Genomic DNA, 25083 nt, shown 5'->3' with positions numbered 1-25083 from the left:
CAGCATCGAATTTGAGATACCCTGTACAGAAAAAATCTTAAAGGAGCCAGATCTCTTTCCGAAATACTTAGATATCAGAAAACAGATCATAGATTTCTTGATTCGTTCTCAAGTTACAGGGCGTTTTTGAGAAATTTTCTTTTTTTTGACTTCATTTTTGACATAGGACACCTTATATATCGAAATTTCTCATTTATTCAAAGACTTCATTCATTTTGCATCTATTGTGTAATCTTCTTCGATAAAGATGTAATATAAGAAGGAGAGCCTCTTGTGTGTGGTCACCCTACACTTCGACAGACTTGAAAGAGTTCAGGATATGTTTCTTTTGAATATTCCGGAGGTATCTAGCCCAGTGGCGTAATAGTGAATACTCCTTCAGAGGAAAATGATGTATTTTTTATGAAATATCTTTGAAACGTCACATTTTCAAATAAACATTTCAACCTTTTCCCAAGAAAATTATTTCAAGCACTCAAAAATGAAAAATAAAAATGGGTATTTGAAGATTAAAGCGTTTTGTGGGAATTGCACAAGTTGACAACATCGACTGAAATATGTCTCGATAATAAAGGAAAACAAATGCATTATCTTGATCAGATAGACGAAGATGGCTGTCTATGAAGTCTGCGACGAACGAGGAAGGTCGTAAAATTTTATGGGATTTTTATGGCCGGTTGCAATTGAAGCTCGCCAGTAAGTGCGCGCCTGTAGATCAACAGCTGTTATTTTATAAACAAGCTGATCGGACATTGTTCTTTTCATTGTCTTGTAGGCGCTGTTGCCAAATCGTAAACTCCGCACAAAGCGATTTAAATTTTAAAACCCCATATTTGAAGGATGATTTTGACTAGTTTCCGCGGTGAATTTGAAAAAATCATGAATGAAACTCATAATTATTCAGTTTAAACTTGCATATGCAGTGATAACCCAAATTGAGGAAAAATTCCCATTATGAAATGAAGAATGCAAAAGGAGTCATAACCGCATCGTTTCGTCTTCAAATATCCTTCCCCCACTCGGTCGGTTACCAGGAAAAACCTTATTGACGATTCCCGCTATCCGCGCGTATTATTTGCGACCCCGTTGACGTTCTTTAATATGCTCACAAACAGATTCTATCAGCGTCTCTGACTTACGGCCCAGGCGGCTCGCGATCCGATACCAAAAACGAGGACCGTATGATTTAGAAGGATCGTATTGCCGTTTCTATGGTGTCGTGGCAGTCATAATTCCGGTTATCTGCCGATTTATGGGACACGCGATCGTCGTCGGGAGAAGATGAGGCGGCTGGGTGGAGGGAAAAAAAAAAGACGCGGAGAAATTAAAACGGATTTATTTCGGCGACCGAGGAGCTGGTGCCGCCTGTAACGTAATAGTTTTCAGCTTCTGGAGGCCGGTTCTCTTATTACCGCCTAATTATGCGAGTTTGTCGCGGGAATTATCCTGGAAATTGATGGAGGTGGACTTTGAGGGGTGGTACGATTGGATTTCCCAAAAAACCGAGATTTTTTGTGCAAGGGTGGGAGCCTTGGCAACGCTGATTATAGAACCGAAGATCTCAATTGGATCGGAGGAATATAACAGAAGATATCGCAGATCGAAAATTTACAATATTTTAAAAATACCATTTTATAGATCAAACTCTATGAAACGACTAGGATAGGTTTCCAGAAATGGTTGCAATGGATTCAGCGTATTCGAAAACCTGCATTTTCAAACCAAACTTCCGAATATCTGACACTGTCGAAAATCGAATTTTTTTCCATTTTTTCATTTTCGAGTTGACTTCGAAGAGCTCTCTGGAGTGCAATTCTCTACTGAATAATCAGCTCTTTGGCTTTCTAGAATCTTCAAACAAATTCCATGCACTCCATATTTTAGGACAATAATAGAACATCCTGATTTTCAGCCAGAGTAGAAAATGAGTAATTTTAAAGGGGTCTAACCTCTTGCTCATTTTTGACCCAAAAAATCGGGATTTTCGAAATCGAGTTTTTGTGATAGGATGGAAGTCAATGCAACGCTGATTATATGACCGGGAATCCCAATTCGATCAGACTAATATAACAGGAGATATCGCAGATTGAAACTTGCAATTTTTTTTTACATTATTCGACTTTCGTGTTAGGTTTATCTTCAAGGAAAATCATCGTAGATCTGAACGTGATACATATTCTGAAAGAGCAACTCCTCTAGTAACAAATCTGAGAACTTCATCCACTTCAGCATAACCGTTCGGTCTTGAGGAAGTTTTAACTGAACCCAACTTTTTGGCAATTTTTCGAGGGTAATCTTTAGAGTAATTTATCTTGCAGGAAAATTATCGTAGATCTAAACGTGATACATATTCTGAAAGAGCAACTCTTCTAGAAATAAATCTGAGAACTTCATCCATTTCGGCACAACCGTTCGGTCTTGAGGAAGTTTTAACTGAACCCAACTTTTTGGGAAGTTTTCTGAGGTCATCTTTAGAGAGATTTATCTTCCAGGAAAATCATCGCAGATCTAAACGTGATACATATTCTGAAAGAGCAATTCCTCTAGTAAAAAATCTGAGAACTTCATCCATTTCGGCACAACCGTTCGGTCTTGAGAAAGTTTTAACTGAACCTAACTTTTTGGGAATTTTTGAAGGTCATTTTTACAGTGATTTATCTTTTAGGAAAATCATGGTAGATCTAAACGTGATACATATTCTGAAAGAGTAACCTTCTAGTAATAAATCTGAGAACTTCATCCATTTCGGCACAACCGTTCGGTCTTGAGGAAGTTTTAACTGAACCCAACTTTTTGGCAATTTTTCGAGGGTAATCTTTAGAGTAATTTATCTTGCAGGAAAATTATCGTAGATCTAAACGTGATACATATTCTGAAAGAGCAACTCTTCTAGAAATAAATCTGAGAATTTCATCAATTTCGGCACAACCGTTCGGTCTTGAGGAAGTTTTAACTGAACCCAACTTTTTGGGAAGTTTTCTGAGGTCATCTTTAGAGAGATTTATCTTCCAGGAAAATCATCGCAGATCTAAACGTGATACATATTCTGAAAGAGCAATTCCTCTAGTAAAAAATCTGAGAACTTCATCCATTTCGGCACAACTGTTCGGTCTTGAGAAAGTTTTAACTGAACCCAACTTTTTGGGAATTTTTGAAGGTCATCTTTAGAATGATTTATCTTCCAGCAAAATCACCGAAGATCTAAACGTGATACATATTCTGAAAGAGCAATTCCTCTAGTAAAAAATCTGAGAACTTCATCCATTTCGGCACAACCGTTCGGTCTTGAGGAAGTTTTAACTGAACCCAATTTTTTGGGAATTTTTCGAATGACAAATTTCGAGTAGCGTATCTTCCAGGAAAATTATCGTAGATTTAAACGTGACACATATTTTGAAAGAGCCACTCCTCTAGTACTAAATCTGAGAACTTCATCCAGTTCGGCGCAACCGTATTGGCGGTATTGAGGAAGTTTCAACTGAATCCAACTTTTTGGGAATATTTCGTAGGTCAAATTTCGAGTAGCGTATCTTCTAGGAAAATTATCGTAAATTTAAATGTGATACATATTCTAAAACAGCAACCCTTCTTGTAATAAATCTCAAGACTTCATCCATCTCGGCTAAACCTTTCGATCTTGAGAAGCTTTCAACTGAAATTTAGAATTTCTGAAGGGTCAAACCCCTTGCTCATTTTCGATTCAAGAAATCGAAATCGAGTTTATGTGCTACGGTGGGAGCCTTGTCAACGCTGATTATGGAACCGAAGATCTCAATTGGATCGGAGGAATATAACAGGAGATATCGCAGATTGAAATTTGCAATTTTTGAAAAATGCCATCCCAACCATGAAATCCAAACGAAAAGGGATAGGCTTCGGGAAATGCTTGCAAAGGATTAAGCGTATTCGAAAACCAATATTTTCATACCAAACTCCCATCTATCTGACACTGTTTACGAGAAATTAAAAGTTTTTCCATTTTTCATTTTCGAGTTCACTCAGGAGAGCTCTCTGAAACGCCATTCTCTATCGGATCATGAACTGTTTGGTTTTCTGGAATCTACAAAACAACTTCTTCATCCTCCATATCCTAGGACACTAATAGAACACACTGCTTTGAAGACAGAGGTGTAAATAGGTCATTCTAGGGCGGTCTAACCTTTTCTCATTTTTGACCCAAAAAAACGATATTTTCGAAATCGATCATTTGTGCTTTGGTGGGAGCCTGATAGAATCGGCAGAACCACAATCCTCTCAAGAGTTACGGTCGGCTTCATAATCAAACCTAAAGTCCCTTTAATTTTAAAGCTTCCTTTAACTCTACTTAAAATGACAGTTAAGGAAGCTTCAAGCTTAAAGGGATTTTACTGATGTATTGAATGACAAACGAGTTATGTATACTTCATTCAAATTTATTTTAGCAGTCGGTTGGCCATGAAATAATTTTCTCAAGTTTTTGTAACTAGAACGAAGTAAGGTTGGCACTCATGAAATGTCGTTAATGTCATAACGCCGTTGCCACAAGTAATATCAATTTTCATTACGAAAATGCCGAAAGTGATTGAAAAAAAGAGATAGGTTATCAGGAAGTGCTATTCAGAATTCAGGTCCGCTCATTCAAATAGTTGTACCCTGATATTCTAAAATCAACAATACCTCAGACGGTAGCGAGCATATTCAATGTAAGAGAATTTATATAATGTTTCATCTGAATCTAAAAGACTTATATTTCAGCTGAATGTTTTAACAATCAGAAAAATTGTGAATAAAGAGGATGACGAAGAATTTCCTTCTATTGGAAGACTCAAAAAAGCGGTGACATTTGAGAATTTTATGTTTGAGCGAATTTTCGTTTTCTACAGGATTCTCGATAAATGTCATCGTAGAATAAGTTCCTCAAAATGGATTTTTCTATTTTTCATTTGACTTGTCCTATACAATGTAAATGTCTTAAAGTACCAATAAATACCTAATTTTTATTATTACATCAACGTATTAAGATGAATAGCCACAAATACGCGCAAGTTACCCTGTTACTTGTTTATTCATGTGAAATTTTTGTTCAAAGGTGAAGTTCATCTTAACTTGAAACTTCCTTCAATTCCTTTTTCTTATATATATTGATGCAAGATGATTTTTGTTGAAGAATTTGACATTCTTGTAATTATCTGTTAATTCCTTCGGGAGATACCCATTCCCAACTACTGCATCATATGCATTTCATCTTCGGGTTAATATTTTTGAAATCTACAAATAATGTAAGCCAAAGAAGATAACGAACATTAACTCTCCTCAAGCTAGTGCATATTATGATATTATACTGATCTCTTGTATTTTCCATGCAAATAACTGGATTTGGTATGCCTTAAATCAGTTTGTATAAACTTCAATTATGTTCGTCACATATATTCCGAAGATTCGATATTGTGATAAAATACGTAATAACAGAAACTTTTACGTAGAACGGGCAACATAGCGTTGATTTAAAACCCAAAAATGTTTTGACAAGCTTCATAACCCCACATTTTCGTACTATACAGAGTGAAATGTGTAAAATTTTCATGGCCAACCGACTGCTAAAATAAAAGTGAATGAAGTATTTTTGGTAGCATTAGGGAGTAGGTACGCATTTCGCACAGATTATTGAGTTTACCCAACTTTACCTATTTTATCTTGCGTACCTAACTATACCGCTGTATGAAGAATAAAATTAACCATATCAACATCATTTACCATAGAAAAATCAATCCAAATTCAAGTATCATCAACAAACCAATGCACACAGAATCACAGCACAGCTTACCGTGCCTCCCTTTTCGTAGTCCATGTGCCGCCTGCGGGAGTTCAATACCTCCGACCGCATACAAACAGCCCGCTCCTTTCCGTGAAGTACCACGAAATAATGCCCACTTATCGGTCAACCGAAAAACGGGCCGCCGATTGTTGCCGAAAAACAAAGGAACAATGAACACGCGTCAATTACCGAAAAATAAAAAAAAAATACGACGTGGACCGACAGAGAATGCGAGGACGTGGGACGCGCGCAATGAGGCTCTTCTAGTTGCATATCAATTAGGGATGGAAGATAACCACCGGAGGGCTATTGTCACGAGAGCCGACTGCAGCGGGCTCAATGGGGTATATACGGATGCACGCGGAATCGTGTTAAGTAGAGACACAATGGACTAACTTCTGGTAATTGTTGGCGGTATTGAGTCACTGCTTATTTAAACACGAAAACGTGCGTTTGTTATACGTGAACTATGAATAGAATTGGACGTAAAAGCGGACGTCAGCAGGAGCAAGAATGAACCCGACAGGTCATCGTCAGGTTTATTTGTCACCTTAGGTCAACTTCGGGATGAATTTTTTAAATATCGCCAATCTGCTGGATGTACAGGGTGGGCAAAATTCGATGGGATTGAATGGCAGCTCTCTAACCGCTGGTGAAAAGCTAGGGAAAAATGGATTGCACGTTTCCAACCTCGATTTTCAAAAGATTGTTAATTGCCACAACCGCATCCCTCTATCTTCTTTTGTTTTCAAGTTATAAGTGAAAACTCATTTTTCGGTTCTTAGTGCTACTGCCTTTATTTCGTAAAGTATCAGTGATGTTTCTGTCGCCAGACACTTTTTCATGTAGAATACAGTGGCGTAGTGCCATCCATTTCTCCCTAGTTCTTACCGTTTACAGAGCTTCCCTTCAATCCCATCGAATTTTGCCCACCCTGTACACACTATATCGATGATGGAAAGTTGAGATGGAATAATAAGAATGAATTCAGACGCATACCACCCGCTGATATGAATATCAACAAATGTTACGATCTGAATTGAACTAGCCAATTTGCCATCGTCAGGACCCCAAAACGGAGTACGCTCCATCGAAGAAAGGCAGATGCTGACCATGGTTTCGATCTCATTTGACCTCGTCAGAGCAACACAGCTTTTTCTTCGATGGAAAAGGTTTGGAATTGATGGTTGAGATGGAAGTTCCACAATAGTTCTACAAAAATTAGAAAATGCTTTTCCTTCAATAAATTACCGGAAAGGTCTCTAATATTGTACCGAATTTCATATACACTGTGGATCGACGAAAACTTAACACCTCGATTTCCCGGCTTTAAAAGGAGAATGTTGAAAATCGCTCGGATTCGTCAATTTCTGATTCAAAAACAACTTTTCCACTCGTTGCCACTGTAACCCCCCATCAAGGGTGAGCACAACCTCTTGATTTTGAATAGGGATGAGAGGTGTTGCGATACCTCATGTTGAAGATCTTATCGAGTACTATCTGATCATGAAATTTCGCTTCAAAATTACCATCGATAGCGAAATGACAGATAAAATAGTGGAAGAGTACTTACTTTTGTGATTAGGTTATTAAATGCTGGAAATGGACACCATTCACTTCCAGGCAGTATTATAAGTTTCGTTGAAAACGTTCACGTACATTACTGAAGGTTTCTGTTGTAATTCGACAACATTCATCAATAATTCGAGCTCACAAATCATCCAGTGACTCGGTTTGGGTAGCGTAAATCTTGGAATTCAGGTGACCCCATAGAAAAAAGGCCAGTGGAGCCAGTTCAGGTGATCTGGGTGGCCACTCAATATGTCCCCTTCTTCTAAACCAGGCGTGAGGAAAATTTCCATCTAAGAACTGACGCACCGGTTGAACGGAATGAGGTGGTGCGCCATCTTGTTGGAAAATGATCATTTGATCATTTCTACAATACTTTCACGAGGGCTGGATAAATAGCCTTCTCCAATAGATCTAAATAAATTTGGTCAGTGAGATTATCGGGTATAGAAAAGAACCGATTATATGATTTCCATAAATACTCGACCGAACATATAATTTTTAGAGAAGCTGAGTGTGCACCTCAAGAAATAATCTTGGATTTTCATATGACCAATACCGACAATTAGAGTCATTCGGGGAAACTGAGCGCAGTGGGTAAGTGTGCGCAGTGCGTATATCTCGACTATGCAATGTATGAAATAGGGGTTCATTTGGGTGAAACAAGGGCGCAGAATCGCCATACTAGCTTTTCATAGGAGTGCGCCGTGCCACGTTTCTTTAACTTTTTATTTGCAATCAATCAAATTCACTAGTTTTCTTGTTAATTTTTAGCATCTCTGCACATTCTGCCAGGTCCCTCAGTCCCTCAGTGTTAAACAATATTTTATTCGATCATGGGCATATTAATCTAAATATATAATAAAAAATTTCAGGTTCTCTTAGCTGCTCAACTCTATAAGAACGTCAATTCAAATTTTGGCTTACTGGGGAAAGTGTGTGCAGGTAAGTGTGCGCATAGATTCATTATATGGGCATTAGCTCAATGAGGAATAAATTATGACATTGTTGATTTTCTTGGTTAAGACTCGATGAATATTGTCCTATTTGTTCAGAAAAATATGAAGAGTCACCAACAGGGGAATGTATCAAGTGTTGTGTTCACCAGGAATTGTGGCACGAACAATAATGCACTGCTTGTAAAAAGGCGCTTCTGTATTGACAATAAACAGAATTTCTCTAATATTGTAACATTTTGATGACATTATTTTGTAATTTTTTTTGATCGTGTGGTTCACTAAGCACTGCGTTCACTTACCCCGTGAGGGTGCGCACACTTACCCGCAATACGGGGCATGTGAACGCACTCCGACTTTCTCTATTAAATTCTTTTTTGCGGAAAAAAAACGTTTTTGTTTGTTTGCTTTTTGATGTTTTCTTATAGACTAGAAAATTCTGTATCTTATGAATTTGTTTTGATTTTCCTAGCTTCAACATTTGAAACAGGGTATGGCTTGAAAGGTAAAAGTGCGCACAGTTGCCCCGAATGACTCTATCCTAGTTTACAACGCCGTTAAGGTAAAATGGACACTCGTTCGAAAAACAGATATCGAACATGTAGTTTTGATTACTGTTGATCATTTCACTAAATACTAAATCATCCTCATTCAGTTCCTGAATTAATCGTATCTTATAAGGATGGAATTTATATTGTTTAAGGATTCTCATGATTGTTATGCGAGAAACGCCAGATACATCGGACAATTTCCCACTACTAAAGGTCGGATGCATTACCACATGACCTAAGACAGCCACGTCCCTCACTTCGTCCCTTTCACACACCTCTTTTCACATCGATGCGAAATACAAACTGAACAAGAGGAACAGTTTCCCAAACCCCGACATTCATCAACTTTCCAAAACACCCGACGGACGAACGCGTGCATGTCCTTTCCGAGCGGGGGCAGAGATGCATCGTCCACGCCGCCGCCGCCCCCCGCGCTAATCCGGGTGAACACGGTCGCGGTACGGCCCCGGGGAAAAATTCGCCACGTATTTTACACGGTTGTTACCCGGCTCATATTAGGGCCACTCGAATTAAAAGCGCGCCCCTAAATCATCAGACTTTTCACATGCACCGCAGCCGCACGATGAATTGAAATTTCACAACCGGGGACGGACGGCAACGGGGGTGGCTTCTCCGTGCGTTGACTGTTATTCGAAGATACAAATAATGAAGTCTCTGACCGTAAAATTTCGGTGCAAAATATCCATCGATAATGAAATAACAGCGAAAATGGTGAAAGAGAAGTCATTCGGGGCAACTTAGCGCACTTTTGCCTTTCAAACCATACTCTATTTCAAATGTTGAAGCTGGGAAAATTAAAACATATTCATAAGATAGAGAATTTTCTAATCTTTAAGAAAACGTCAAAAAGCAAACAAACAAAAACGTTTTCTTTCCGCAAAAAAGAATTTAATAGAGAAAGTCGGAGTGCGTTCACATGCCCCGTATTGCGGGTAAGTGTGCGCACCCTCACGGGGTAAGTGAACGCAGTGCTTAGTGAACCACACAATCAAAACAAATTACAAAATAATGTCATCAAAATGTTACAATATTAAAGAAATGCTGTTTATTGTCAATACAGAAGAGCCATTTTACAAGCAGTGCATTATTGTTCGTGCCACAATTCTTGGTGAACACAACATTCCTCTATTGGTGGCTCTTCATATTTTGCTGAACAAATAGGACAATATTGATCGAGTCTTAACCAAGAAAATCAACAATGTCATAATTTATTCCTCACTGAACTAATGTCCATATAATGAATCTATGCGCACACTTTCCCCAGTAAGCCAAAATTTGAATTGACGTTCTTATAGAGTTGAGCAGCTAAGAGAACCTAAAATTTTTTATTATATAATTAGATTAATATGCCCATGATCGAATAAAATATTGTTTAACACTGTCGGACTCGGAACTTGGATCTGGCAGAATGTGCAGAGATGCTAAAAATTAACAAGAAAACCAGTGAATTTGATTGATTGCAAATAAAAAGTTAAAGAAACGTGGCACGGCGCACTCCTATGTAACACTAATATGGCGATTCTGCGCCCTTGCTTCACCCAAATGAACCCCTTTTTCATACATTGCATAGTCGAGATATACGCACTGCGCACACTTACCCACTGCGCTCAGTTACCCCGAATGACTCTACATGTGAAATTTACCTCGAGAATATTATTCGTATCCGACACATTTCTAAGGATTTAGTAGTTATGTTGTTTTTTTTGTCAAAGAAAGTTTTTGATTTACCTTACTCTATCGTGAATGTTTAAGAACGCTAAAAGTGTGTCATAACGACTGTAAATTTGCAGAGACCTAAAATGGTGTATTCCGTAGAAGAAAGGGTGAAAATAATAAAACTATTTTTTTGGAATAACGTCTCTGCGGGAAAAACAATGTCTTTATTTAACGAACGACATCCTGGAAAAAATGTAACCGCTGCTTACGTTATGCAAATGGTCGCCAAATTTGACGCTACTGGTTCAGTCGGAAACAAAAAGCGCGTGAATAAAAAATACGAAGCGAGGGATGTGGCTGTCTTAGGTCATGTAGCAATGGATCCAACCTTAAGTACTAGAAAATTGTCCGATGTATCTGGTGGTTCAAACACAAAAACCATGAGAATCCTTGAACAACATAAATTCCATCCTTATAGCGAATCGGCGTACTGAATTAGAGAAAATATGCGACATATGCTATTGTCTTCGTCTTGGTTTCTATCTGGAGGGGATTGAATCGGACACCGTTTCATATTGGGTGGCGCTCTGGGTAAATGTATAGTACCCAGTAGCGCTTGCCAATATTGCACGCCATCAATTCCAAACGTTCTCCATCGGAGTAAAATGCTATGTTGCTCTGATGGGGTCAAATGAGACCGAAACCATGGTCAGCATTTGCTTTTTTTCGGTGGAGCGTACTCCATTTGGGGCCTTGACGATGACAAATTGGCTAGTTCAATTCAGATCGTAACACCTGTTGATATTCATATGGTATGCATCTGAATTTATCCTTATTATTGTATTCATTGCCTTAAGGCGTGATCATTCTATTTATTACTAATAACCAGTGCAAAATGAACTTCGATACAAAATGTAGCTCATTATGATTCGATATACAATTCTTGCGGTTCTTTCAGCTCGGGCGGTGCGAACGAACCCTCCTCCGTGTTCGCGAATGTTCGGAAACGTTCGCAAACGCTTTCGAACATTCGCAAACTGTGGTGGCTTTGTGTAAACACGTCTTAAGCATTGTGCTGACATCCGCGAGGCTTGGCCTGTGGTTTTCCATTGAATTTTGGAAATAACGAAACTTCGAGTGAAATTCGCGTCGTTTTTCACCTTTTCGTCGACCGAACCGAACTCGACGCCGCCATATATTCCTCGGGGCATGGACGCCACCGACGCAACGTCAGCGCCAATCGACGCGGCCAGTCGTTCATTGCATTTTGTTGTTTTGTCATTTACACGTGGCGAATTAATTTCGGACGGTTCGCGTGCGAATAATTTATCGCGTTATGGAAAATGAATATTTTATTCACGTGTTGGGCCCGTTCTAGTCGCGACAATGCGAACACGCCACCGACACCGATGTAGCGGACGCCCGCGGGCGAAATGTGTGTTTTCGTTTTTATCGACAATTGTCGTTTGAATTTATTGGAGTGGTCCACTCGGCCGGGTTGTTCGCCAAACGAGAGCCGGCACTATGGGCCGGGGGCTTCGGCGTGGGCGTTTTTCGAGATTCCCGCGAGAGAGGAGTGGGTCGACACTGACAAATATCATTTCCAAGCTGATGAACCTTTTTTAAGCCAACAGACTTGAGCAAGTAGAATCTTATTCGGATCATTTTTTCACTACGTTTGTAATAGTTATAGTTTGATAAGAAAGTTAGATGTCACTGCGACCTTAAGGCCAATTGCGCCCCCTATCTCTGTTCTCACAACTGTGCCATCTACAGATCGTCCTCCAGCTCCAGGGTTCCAATGAAATCTAGTATCTGAGAGGTCTCCAAGAAGGCTAGATATTAATTCCTCCTGTAATTTTCCGGTCCAAGACATTCCTTGCTCCAACTTGCAATGGCAAGGCATTCTGTAACCAGGTGAACAGGAGTTTCCTCCTCTTCCTCATAGAATCTACACTCGTCACTTTCTGATGAGCCCATTCTCATCATATGCTTTTCAAGGCGACAATATCCTGTGATGAAGCAAGTGAAGAGGCTTAACTTCTTACTGAGACCTAAATACTTCTTGGATCTAACAGTTTCGAAATGCCGAAGGAACTTTTTGAAATTATCCATTCCTGGAAGATTACTCCAGTGTTTCCTTTTGGGTTTCTTCCTTCTCCAGAAACTCTTTCATTGGTGCATTATCCTAAACCACAGAAAGGCTCTGTGCTTCCTTTCTGGCGAGTGTGTTGGCTTCCTCGTTTCCTTTGATTCCAGAGTGACCTGGAACCCAGACTTAAGAGACCTTGTTGTTCTTGACTATTTCATTGAGTTTCCTTCGGTACTTTCATATCAGCATTGAGATGATGACATAGGAGTTCAGTGCCTTGACTATCAGAATGGATCACTATGTCACATCCTTGATAGTTGCTTTCCAGGTTTATGTCTACGCATCTTTCGATTGCAAGTATTTCTGCCTGAAAAACCCTCGAGCAGGATAGTGTACATTTGGTGCTCACTTCGTATATTCCAGCGCCAGCCCTTGTCGTGGTTTTTGAACAATGTGTTTACCATTTAATGGTATTAACTTAGAAATTCTGGATACTGTATTCCTTTTCCCATTCCTCCCTTTTACAGACATTGTGTTAAAGATCTTCTCAACGTTTCCATTTTAATTATAACATCCTAGTTAAATTTGCTGATGAGATGTACTTGACCAGACTCTCTGACTCTTAATTTTCTCATTACCTGTACCTTTCCAAGATATTCTGAGGATGGCCTAATGGGCTACCCTTTGCATCACTAGATGTAGAGGAGTGAGATCTGTGATGACCTCAAGTGCTCTAGTTGGGCAGTCTGCCAACCAGACTAAAGAGGCCTTATTGTTCTTGACTATTTCGATGAGTTTCCTTCGGTACCTTCAGATCAGCATTGAGATGATGACATAGGAGTTCAGCGGCTTGACTATCAGAATGGATCACTATGTCACATCCTTGATAGTTGCTTTCCAGGTTTATGTCTACACATCTTTCGATTGCAAGTATTTCTACCTAAAAAAACCCTCGAACAGGATAGTGTACATTTGGTGCTCGCTTCGTATATTCCAGCGCCAGCCCTTGACGTAGTTTTTGAACAATCTGTGTACCATTTAATGGTATTAGCTTTGAAATTCTGGGTACTGTATTCCTTTTCCCATTCCTCCCTTTTACAGACATTGTGTTAAAGATCTTCTCAACGTTTCCATTTTAATTATAACATCCTAGTTAAATTTGCTGATGAGATGTACTTGACCAGACTCTCTGACTCTTAATTTTCTCATTACCTGTACCTTTCCAAGATATTCTGAGGATGGCCTAATGGGCTACACTTTGCATCACTAGATGTAGAGGAGTGAGATCTGTGATGACCTCAAGTGCTCTAGTTGGGCAGTCTGCCAACCAGACTAAAGAGGCCTTATTGTTCTTGACTATTTCGTTGAGTTTCCTTCGGTACCTTCAGATCAGCATTGAGATGATGACATAGGAGTTCAGTGCTTTGATAGTGGCTTGACTATCACAATGGATCACTATGTCACATCCTTGATAGTTGCTTTCCAGGTTTATGTCTACGCATCTTTCGATTGCAAGTATATCTGCGTGAAAAACCCTCGATCAAGAGCCTAATGATAGTGTACAGTTGGTGCTTCTCCCGTATATTCCAGCGTCAGCCCCTATCATGGTTTTTGAACCATCTGTGTACCATTTCATTGTATTAACTTCGAAATTCCCTTTTCTCATTTTTCCTTGTCACATACCATCGTGTTTGAGTTCTCAATGCTTACTTTTATTGGGTTACCCCATGGGTCGTTGTTGAGGTCCACATTATTCTCTTCACACCCTTAGAAAGGATAGATTACAAGTTAGACATGGCGTTGGTGGTTTTGTCGCCTCAAGTTATGAATGGCGGAGCACAAACATCAATATCAATATCTGTTAGTTGCAGTTACTCGCATTGTAATGAGTATTCAAACAATCAGGATGTTAGAATGATATTTGGACAATCAATCACTGTCACATTTTTCTATTTTCTATGTTTTCTTTTTTTCTTCTTGTTTTCAATCTTCTCTCCTCCTAAAAGGAATAAGAAAAAACCTCATAAACAAGAATTTGTTTCTTAAATTCAATTTGATACAAAATCGCTTGTAGTATATACCATCCATAGTTATAATCTCAACCACGATAATTTGTCAAATCTTGACCCGAGGTTCTGGACCACAAGAACCCATCCATCGAGGGCCGTTATTCAATTACCAAATCTCGATCGATCTCGATTTACATGTTAATAGAAAAAGCGCGCGATGACCGAGCTCTTCTCGATCGACATAACCTATTTCTCGCGTTAGATCAGCGCCAACTAGACGTGCACGGCGGGCGCGATAACGCGTCTCGCCGCTAAGATGACTAATGGCCCATTGTGCGGAATGCGTTCCGTCATCGTTGCGGACGTCCAATTTCGTGCGTGTCTGTTTGCTCGGTCCCGCTGCGATCACAAATTGGTTTGCGTGGAACACACGCGCGCCTCGCCAGCGTCTTACGAAACCTCTGGACGAGCAGGAACCGGAACTGCTCGGATTGGATAGGATGCGCGACGCGCCCATCGCAAAAAAATTTTTTGGTGTTTCTCAAGGGTCTACTCTTGGACCCTTTCTTTTCTTGGTGATAGGAAGAGGGCTGGATCCGACGCTTTAGCTCAAGTTTTTTTTATTTGGAGAATTCAAAGTGTTGAATGAAAAGCTAGTTGCGACAACACAACACACGTGTCTGTGAGAGAAGCACTTGTGAGACGAGGAGTGAATGATACCATTAGAAAATGGATGTGTGATGTGTTGACGACGGAGGCAGCTGAGACATTGGTGGGCACTCGAACTATTACTGTCAAAACCACTCGTGGAACACCAAAAGGAGGAGTAATATCTCCATCTTGGTAGTAGATGAGAACGGAGCTTGACTTCGAATGTGTAGGCTATGCCGATGGCATTGTCTTGAGAGTAAAAGGTATATTCGGGGCCATTTACTACTACTACAGAAGGACCTCAGAATTATTGAGCAGTGGTGCTTGTTAGTGGGAGTGAACTAACCTAACCAAGACCACACTAATTCTCTTCTCTCGGAGAAGAAACGATTGAGTGGAGATGTCGGAAGTCAAATATCTGGAATAACCACAACAAACTTCTGTGGAATAAGCATCTTACAAATACTTTCGGCTTGCAGAAATCTATCAGGTAAGACTTGGGTGTGCAACCCTAAAATACTACGATGGGTGCACGTCATGATTGTGAGACCGATAATGACATATGGGGCAGTAGTCTGGTTTGCTGAAGCAAAGCAGACTCACTAGAGCTATGAGAACGTGCCCAACTAGAGCACTTGAGGTCATCACAGATCTCACTCCTCTACATCTAGTTATGGATAGGGTAGCTCATTAGGCTTTCCTCAGAATATCTAGGAAAGGCACAGGTTATAAAATAATTAAAAGTCAGAGAGCCTGGTCCTCTCTAAACAGGTACATCTCATCAGCAAAACTAACTAGGATGTTATGATTAAAAAGGAAACATTGAGAAGAACTTTAACACGATGTCTGTAAAAGGGTGGAATAGGAAAAGGAATACAGTACCCAGAATTTCAAAGTTAATACCATTAAATGGTACACAGATTGTTCAAAAACCACGACAGGGGCTGGCGCTGGAATATACGACACAAGCACCAAATGTACACTATCGTTAGGCTTCTGCTCTAGGGGTTTTCAGGCAGAAATACTTGCAAACGAAAGATGCGAAGACATAAACCTGGAAAGCAACTATCAAGGATGTGACATAGTGATCCATTCTGATAGTAAAGCCGCTACCAAATCAGTCATCATCTCAATGCTGATATGAAAGTACCGAAGGAAACTCAATGAAATAGTCAAGAACAACAAGGTCTCTTAAGTCTGGGTTCCAGGTCACTCTGGAATCAAAGAAAACGAGGAAGCCAACATACTCACCAGAAAGAACAAACGCCACTTACTGGCCCAGAGCCTTTCTGTGGTTTAGGATAATGCACCTATGAAAGAGTTTCTGGAGAAGGAAGAAATCAAAAGGGAAACACTCTGGAGTAATCTTCCAGGAATGGATCATTCCAAAAAGTTCCTTCGGCATTTCGAAACTGTAAGATCCAAGACGTATTTGGATCTCAGTAAGAAGTTAAGCCTCTTCACTTGCTTCATCACAGGACATTGGCTCCTTAGAAAGGATATGATGAGAAAGGGCTCATCAGAAAGTGACGAGTTTAGATTATGTCGAGAAGAAGAGGAAACTCCTGTTCACCTGCTTACAGAATGCCTCGCCATTGCAAGCTTGCGCAAGGAATGTCTTGGACCAGAAAATCGAAGGAGGAATCAGGACTCAGCCTTCTTGAAGACGTCTCAGCTACTGGAGTTCATTGGAGCTCTGGAGAGCGAGCTTTAGAGGTAGCAGTTGTAAGAACAGCTCTGATGGGGGGCACAATTAACCTTAAGATCGCAGTGCAATGTAACCACCTTTTTTCCAAACTATAAACTACCCCAATAAAAATTCCATGGCGTTAGCAACGTAACCACCACGTATTTCGGGTTCGGCAACGTCCACGTAGCACGATCCCGACCGAAAATAGAGCGCAGTTCGCGTGGATCTCTGCACAGCTCTCGGCATAATCAAGATCGGATCCCGTTGAATTATACCGATCCATAAGCCCGGTGTGTACGTTTCCTGGACTCGTTCCGCAGAGCGCGCGGTTATTTAGCATGTGAATTTGTTTGTCACAAATTGCTCTCGCTATTGGTCTACATACATTCCTGTCGTCGTTTGTTTCCCGCGAAATTTATCGCCTAATTATAAACCCTGCCGCGCCCCCATACCTCCGCTCTCGATCCCGTGTAGCAGCCAGAACGATGCAAAATTTACGGTTTGGCGCGGGCGACGCGCTCGCTGCTCCGCGGGCGATTCTCTGCGGTCCGATGTCTCTATATAGGGTGGCGCAAGTGGGACAGTCAAGCGGGATGTTTCCAACAAGGGAACGTGGTCAATTTCAATGTGATGGTGTTAACTGTTAGACGCGTTGACGCAAAGAAAATCCCACAATCCCAATGACGTTTGCAGTTTGCGGAACTGACTTGACAAGACAAGGATTCTTGTCTTGATGACAAAAAGTCGAGAAATTTCTTGATAAACCAGTGACACCGTAAATGGTGACTCCCTGGCGAACTTTTCATTGCATTTCGTGCTGACACAACAATCTGGTGGTTCCCCGATATTAACACTGCGCAAAAAAATTAACGAACATTCTGAAAATCTCAATTTTAATGAAAGTTATCTCTACATTGACTTTATAACTTTTTTTTATGTTCTCTCGGGAAGGTTTTTGAAACAAGACACATTAAATGAAGAAACATTCAGGATTTCACCGAATCTTATGTGAAAGAAGAGAAATGAACAATTTTCAAAATACCGAAATGCTGATAAGTGATTTAATACTTGGTATTTCCACCCCTTGCGTTAATTACAGCTCGGCAACGACGGTTCATACTCAAAATGAGTGATCTTAAAATGTTCTGATCTAATCCTTCCCAGATTTCTCCGAGTGGATTCCTAAGTCATTAAGAATAGCTGGATGATTTTCTGAACTTCTCAGCCTTCTATTGAGGTTGTCCCAAACCTGCTCAATCGGGTTGAGATCTGGACTTCTTGCTGGCCATTCCATTCGAGAGACTTCAACCTCTTCAAGGTACTCCTGAACGATGCGCGCACGATGGGGTCTGGCATTATCGTCCATAAAAATGAAATTTTCACCAATGTATGGGGCAAATGGCACTACATGCTCTTCAAGAATGTTTCTTATATACTTATGAGCATTCATAGCTCCATTATCAACGACCACTAGGTCTGTGCGAGCAGTCAAAGATATTCCACCCCATTCCATAATCGATCCTCCCCCTAAACCAGTAGTATTCAGGAAATTGCACTGAGCATATCTTTCATGTGGACGTCTGTATACAAGGGAACGTCGATCACAATGGTAGAGGCAGAATCTAGACCCATCTGTGAAGAGAACTCTTTCCCAATCGGACTCTTCCCAATGGATATGCTCTCTCGCAAAATCCAAACGCGCCCTTCGATGGGCTGGGATGAGAGCTGGGCCTCTTGTCGCGACACGAGGCCTTAAATCATATTCTCTGAGGCGATTTCATATTGTCTGAGTGCTAATTTGCACCTCATGAGTTGGCTCAAGCTGAATTCGAAGGAGGCGAGCGGTTGCAATCCGTTGTCTCAACGAAGAAACTCTCAAGTAACGTTCTTGAATGACAGTTGTTACCCGTGGTCTACCCTGTCCTGGTCTTCGGACATTCATAACTGTCCCCCTGAATCGCTGCAACATTCTGGACACACTTGTATTGGAAACTCCAAACCTTTCTGCAATTCTTGTGTATGTCCACCCTTCTTCTCGCATAACTACCGCTTGGGCACATTCCTCTTGGGTCAAATTGCGTGTTTCGCATTGCATAGCGATCGAGTGTAGAAAATCAAACGAAAGAAAAACTATTGATCACTAGAATTGATCGAGAACAACTGATTTTAGAATGGAGCCAATACATTCAAAATCTGATAATATCATCTTTTTCTATTCCTGCTGGGAAAAAACATCTGTATTGAAGAAAACCCTTGAAAGTGGATAACATATGCATGCATAATTCTGATAAAAATAATTATCATTGAGAACACCTTCAGTTGTAGAATAAATTTGAGATTTCCATAATGTGCGTTAATTTTTTTGCGCAGTGTATTTGTTTTCTGACGAATTCAAAATGACATCGCGCAGTTGCACTTTTTACTGCGTTTAGTTGAGTGAGGTTATTATTACCAAGAAAATATAATTCAATTCAATTCAATTCTTTATTCATCATAACAAATATAAACAATATTATAAACAGAAGTACAGAGTCATACAATCTAAACTTAGGTTTGTATACTATATGACCCTTCCAATTTTTGATGAATACAAAAAAAATTACTTTATTACCCAGAAGGAGTAAAATAAACACATATTTAACAAAATAAGAAAATTCGAGATCTGAAAAAAAAAACATACATGAATAAAAATAGCAGATAGTCTTTATAATGTACAAACGATGAACAAATTTATAAACAAAAAATCGTAACACTTGACCAAACAACTAAGAAAACATATTCTTTCTCAGCTCATTTGCACTTTTACAAGCATGATAAATTGGTACACGAATTAACAAGTTAGTGGAAAGTGTCGACAATCGGCCACTTTCGAGAATATTTTGCAGACAATAGGAGATCGAAAACACACGGCTGGCTCCTTTTGGTATCACGCCACGTCACACAAGCGCACATTGTCATATAATCAGGCAGCGTTTTGGCACAAAAGTTTGAGATATTTTAAATTATCTTCTCTTTAACTTTACCTATCACTATTGTCTATCGATACGCCACTGCTAACGCACCCAGTTCTTTCAATTGAACTAGACTTTGCCACCTTCTACGTCATCACCCGGTTTTGAACTGAATTGCAAGTTATTTCTATACCTACTCTTGATCATCACAAAGTGGAAGTCTTATTTTACCATAAGTGACATTGACTCTTCAGTAAACACAACTTCTGCTGAGCCATTTGGCTCCGATTCTGACTCAGAATATTCACTAACAAGCAATAGTGAGAAGTTTTAGTAAAAATATAAAATGATTAGTGAAACTAAAGCGACTAATGCGAGTGAAAATGATAAATCTGAATCTGAAAGCGTTATCTACGAAAGGAAAATGCAGCAGCATTCAACAATGCAAGATAGTGGTAGGTACTAGTGGCAATACTGACAAAAAGAAATTCTGTTATTCTTTCGAAATTCAGGTGAACACAAGTACCGATGGCGAAGATAATAAATAAGACAAAATTATACCATGTTTTCATAGACATAAAACAGTGTATGCCTGAGAGTAAAAATTGAAAATCTAGATTCCAATTGGAGTTTCAACAACATTATCATCGATTATTTTCAATTTTCCTCTTTCTAGCAAAAAATGTGTGCAAAAAATAGGAACAGGTATTTCATGTTAAAAAACGTTATCTTTTTCACAAATAAACACGTCTCAGCATATTCATGGTTGAACAAGATATTCTTCAAGTTTCTTATTTTCTCGACAAAAATCTTGCTGTATTGACGTAAAATTTCTTGTCTTGAACTTCTAACATAACTTTTTGTCTTAATCTTATCTTGAAAATTTCAAGAACTTTGCGACCGCTAGTTAGAACACCACAAACCAATTAGGATCGTCTATCAGATTTTTTTTCCTTACTACGTCCAGGAAACGAGCCGCAGGCGCGCGCTCAGCGGGACGCTCGCTGAAACGTCGTCACGACGTTCGACGCTAATAATAGTCCCGATTCGGTCGGGCCCTTGTCACGTGGATTTCTGCAAGTCACCTGACAGCTAATAATTGATATCATAAATATGTGATTACGACAAGATTTGTAATGCTTCGCGGGGATTTGGACCTGGTTGGCGACGAATAAGGGGATTATGCCGATCGTAACGACGCGATACGGACTTACGGAATGTCCGTCTATCTTGTCCATGGCAGGAAAGCCCTTCCCATAAACAGCGATTAGAAGCCGGCAGCAGATCCAACCAAGGGAACATGATTTTTTTTCCATCTGGCGATCAGAGTAACCGACACTGACTTGAGGGACGAAAGCAAAACGTCAAAAGTTAATTCAACTCACATTCTCGATGTCCTTTCTATTCATTGATCAGAAAAATTAAGGAATTCCAGTAATTTTGGGACTGTTCCAAAATTCTTCATTCTTTCGCCCATCTCATTACGAGTTTCAGTTTCAGGTCAGAATTGGGTTTGTTGGCAGCTGAATATTGTTGCCTCGTTTGGGTTAAGAGTGCTAATGTGCAAAAAAATTGATGCACAGCTAAATCTTTCTATGAGAATCACTACTGGAAGTATTAGATCTTCACCTATTGAATGGTTACCAGTTCTTTCAATTATTGTACCGCCCCATATTCGTAGATAGACTGCAGTTATACATTCTTGGAATAAACTTCACTCCTTTCTCGACTCATTTCCAATGGGGAATTCTCCTCAATTTGGGTTATCACTGCATATGCAAGTTTGAACTGAATAATTACGAGTTTCATTCATCATTTTTTCAAATTCACCGCGGAAACTATTCAAAATCATCCTTCAAATATGGGGTTTTAAAATTTAAATCGCTTTGTGCGGAGTTTACGATTTGGCAGCAGCGCATACAAGACAATGAAAAGAACAATGTCCGATCAGCTTGTTTATAAAATAACAGCTGTTGATCTACAGGCGCGTACTTACTGGCGAGCTTCAACTGCAACCGGCCATAAAAATCCCATAAAATTTTACGACCTTCCTCGTTCGTCGCAGACTTCATAGACAGCCATCTCTATCTATCTCATCAAGATAATGCATTTGTTGTCCTTTATTATCAAGGCATATTTCAGTCGATGTTTCCAGCTTGTGCAATTCTCACAAAACGCTTTAAACTTGAAATACCCATTTTTATTTTTCATTTTTAAGTGCTTAAAATATTTTTTTTCGGGAAACGGTTTAATGGTTATTTCAAAATGTGATGTTTCAAAGATATTTCATAAAAAATACATCATTTTCGTCAGAAGGAGTATTCCCTATTCGGTCCTATATTCCACAATATACGATTCCCAGACTGAGGTCGCGTAAACCTCTTTACTTAATTCGAATGTAAGCAACATTTTCAACCAAGAATTAGTTAGTGATCCCTCGAATAGAGTTCCTGGTTTTGATCTACCCAGGAAAATATGATTTATTCTGAATCGTATAAGAACAGAGAACAGGTCACCGACGTTGCAATAGTATGCTTTTCCGATGGAATTCAGTTGAGAGCCCCAGTTGTGAATTCGAGGAAACAGAAGAAACTGGAACATCTGGTTGATCATTGTCCCATTTATAAATTTCAGGATGATATTTGTGCTATTCATGCAGTTTCCGAATCTTTTTGAATTGGGTGGTGAATTTTAGGTCAATCTGACAAATAGAACTTAATTTTATCATCACAAATTTTTCTGCATTTGTATTTTTTATTCCAGATAAAATTTTCTGGTAACTTTTCTTTTTCTTCAAGGAGAGGATCAAGTTTTGCGTTGAATAGGGAATACTCCTTCTGACGAAAATGATGTATTTTTTATGAAATATCTTTGAAACATCACATTTTGAAATATCCATTTCAACCGTTTCCCAAAAAAAAATTATTTTAAGTACTTAAAAATGAAAAATAAAAATGGGTATTAAAAGTTTAAAGCGTTTTGTGAGAATTGCACAAGATGGCAACATCGACTGAAATATGCCTTGATAATAAAGGACAACAAATGCATTATCTTGATGAGATAGACAAAGATGGCTGTCTATGAAGTCTGCGACGAACGAGGAAGGTCGTAAAATTTTATGGGATTTTTATGGCCGGTTGCAGTTGAAGCTCGCCAGTAAGTACGCGCCTGTAGATCAACAGCTGTTATTTTATAAATAAGCTGATCGGACATTGTTCGTTCCATTGTCTTGTAGACGCTGTTGCCAAATCGTAAACTCGGGACCAAGCGATTTAAATTTTAAAACCCCATATTTGAAAGATGATTTTGAATAGATTCCGCGGTGAATTTGAAAAATTCATGAATGAAACTCATAATTATTCAGCAGCATATGCTCTGATAACCCAAATTGAGGAGAATTCCCCATTTCCTGAACCGTTACGCGATTTATAAGCGCCAGAGGATGAACCAACACTAAAATAAACATCCCTTAGATGCACCACGTCCCGACCGAACCGTTGGAAAGCGTAATTCCAACACCCGTGCATAATTTTTTGGCTCATACAACACTTTCACCTACCTGTTTCTTCACCACCCTATCAGGGGTCTTATTGCACCTGGGACTCCTCTCTTCTCCCTCCACGGACGCCAGCCTGTTGAACTTCTGGGTCCTCTCCTTGACGCTAACGTTCGCCTCGTTATCTTCGCCCTCCTCCTCTTCCTCCCTGTTCTCCTCCAAGGGCTCCTTATCCCTCATCTCTACCGCGAAGGTAGGAGTAGTGGGAGTGCCGGAGTCATCGTCGCTCGTCCTAAACTTCTCAACGCTCTTCCTGCGCGGGGGAGGTTGGGGGGTGCCGGACTCCTGGATGGAGAGGGTGAAGGAGTTCATCGAGAGGGTGTCCAGGGACGGGGATGGAGAAAGGACGGGAGGGGGCGGTCTGTAAGGGGGTGGTTGGCGCGGAGAAGAGGTCGAGAAGTCCTTGAGGCTCTGAGAGGGGGATGGTAGGGGGGATACTGGTATACCTGAAAAATCGAAGGGAGTAAATTGCTAAAAATCCGTTTCGGTCAAAAATCACCCTGTAGACCTGAATTGCTTGAGATTTTCGATACCTTTTGTATAAATATGAAGAATGGGGCTCAAGAAGAAGAACACTTGCTGTACTATATTCTCCTCTCCAAAAATGCTGAAGTTCAAGAGGAAAATTTGATTGAAAATCAAAAGTTTAAGATGTTTAAGAAAGATTTAAGTGATCACATGTTTTAAGAGAGCTAAACTTGAGAATCCCACTTTTCATTGAAAAAATTCCCTCTAATACAAAAAGTATATGTAATTGCAGTCTTTCTCTACCACAAAATTGTTAAGCGGGCTCTCGGTTACTGCATAAAACAACACACGTCAGAATATACCTACATATAAGTCCAAAAATTAGATTGAAACTTTTAAAAATAATCCAAAATTTGTGTTGATGAATTTCATAAAGCCATGAACTCATAGGATACAGTAAAACAAAACACATCATAGAAAGAAGCCCATCGCTTCTTCCTCGTAGTTTGCAATTTCAATAATTGAAACATTCATTCACGAAAAACCAAAGCAAAACTAAAGGAATAATTGTATTCCACATGGAGGATGCACGACCCAAGGTCCCAGTTATCTATCTCTGTCTATTCTACATGAGAAGTCGTCTCCTACTGTTTTAATTGAGTCATCTGCAGTTTCATCATTTCCGAGCAAGGTGAACAAAATTCCAACTCACCGATTGAATTCATTTGATCTATAGGGGGAGGAGGAGCTCTTGGCATTTGACTAACTCTAGGTGAAGTGAGTACTGGAGATGACGGACACTGGTACTGCAAATACCTGGTCTTCAAATATAGGAATTTCTCTCCGTTCACTACCTTCGACACTGCCAGTTTGTTCACGTATTCCTTGAATTTTATCCTAGCATCATCTGAAACATAAATTAAATCAAGTAATATACTTGGCTGTCACTCCATAATTATCAAGCAAATACAATATGTAGAAAAGAACATTGTCCTTCGGTGAGTTCAATTGGGAAATAATAAATCTTGTCATGTATTCGAACTACATGTGTTACATATTATTCTATTTCTACAATCAAGTCTAATACTTTGATTATCCAAAATTTAATTAATATTCACT

At 39.7% G+C, this 25083-nt stretch overlaps 1 protein-coding gene across 3 annotated transcripts in view; it reads right to left on the bottom strand.

The window, feature by feature from the left end:
• The window catches only part of LOC123309738 (ankyrin repeat domain-containing protein SOWAHC), a 174537-nt gene that overhangs the window by 148998 nt on the left and 456 nt on the right, over window positions 1–25083 (bottom strand). For all 3 annotated transcript variants that reach the window (XM_044892984.1, XM_044892978.1, XM_044892994.1), the window contains exons 2-3: window positions 24677–24871; window positions 23500–23942 (exon numbers count right to left, since the gene is read on the bottom strand). In XM_044892984.1, the coding sequence (XP_044748919.1) occupies window positions 23500–23942; window positions 24677–24871 (638 nt within the window). The remainder of the gene's footprint in view (window positions 1–23499; window positions 23943–24676; window positions 24872–25083) is intronic.

The sequence above is a fragment of the Coccinella septempunctata genome, chromosome 1 (assembly GCF_907165205.1).
Source record: "Coccinella septempunctata chromosome 1, icCocSept1.1, whole genome shotgun sequence".
Classification (NCBI taxonomy): Eukaryota; Metazoa; Arthropoda; class Insecta; order Coleoptera; family Coccinellidae; genus Coccinella; species Coccinella septempunctata.
Note: the sequence above shows the minus strand (reverse complement) of the source record. Positions and strands in the feature narration are given on the sequence as shown.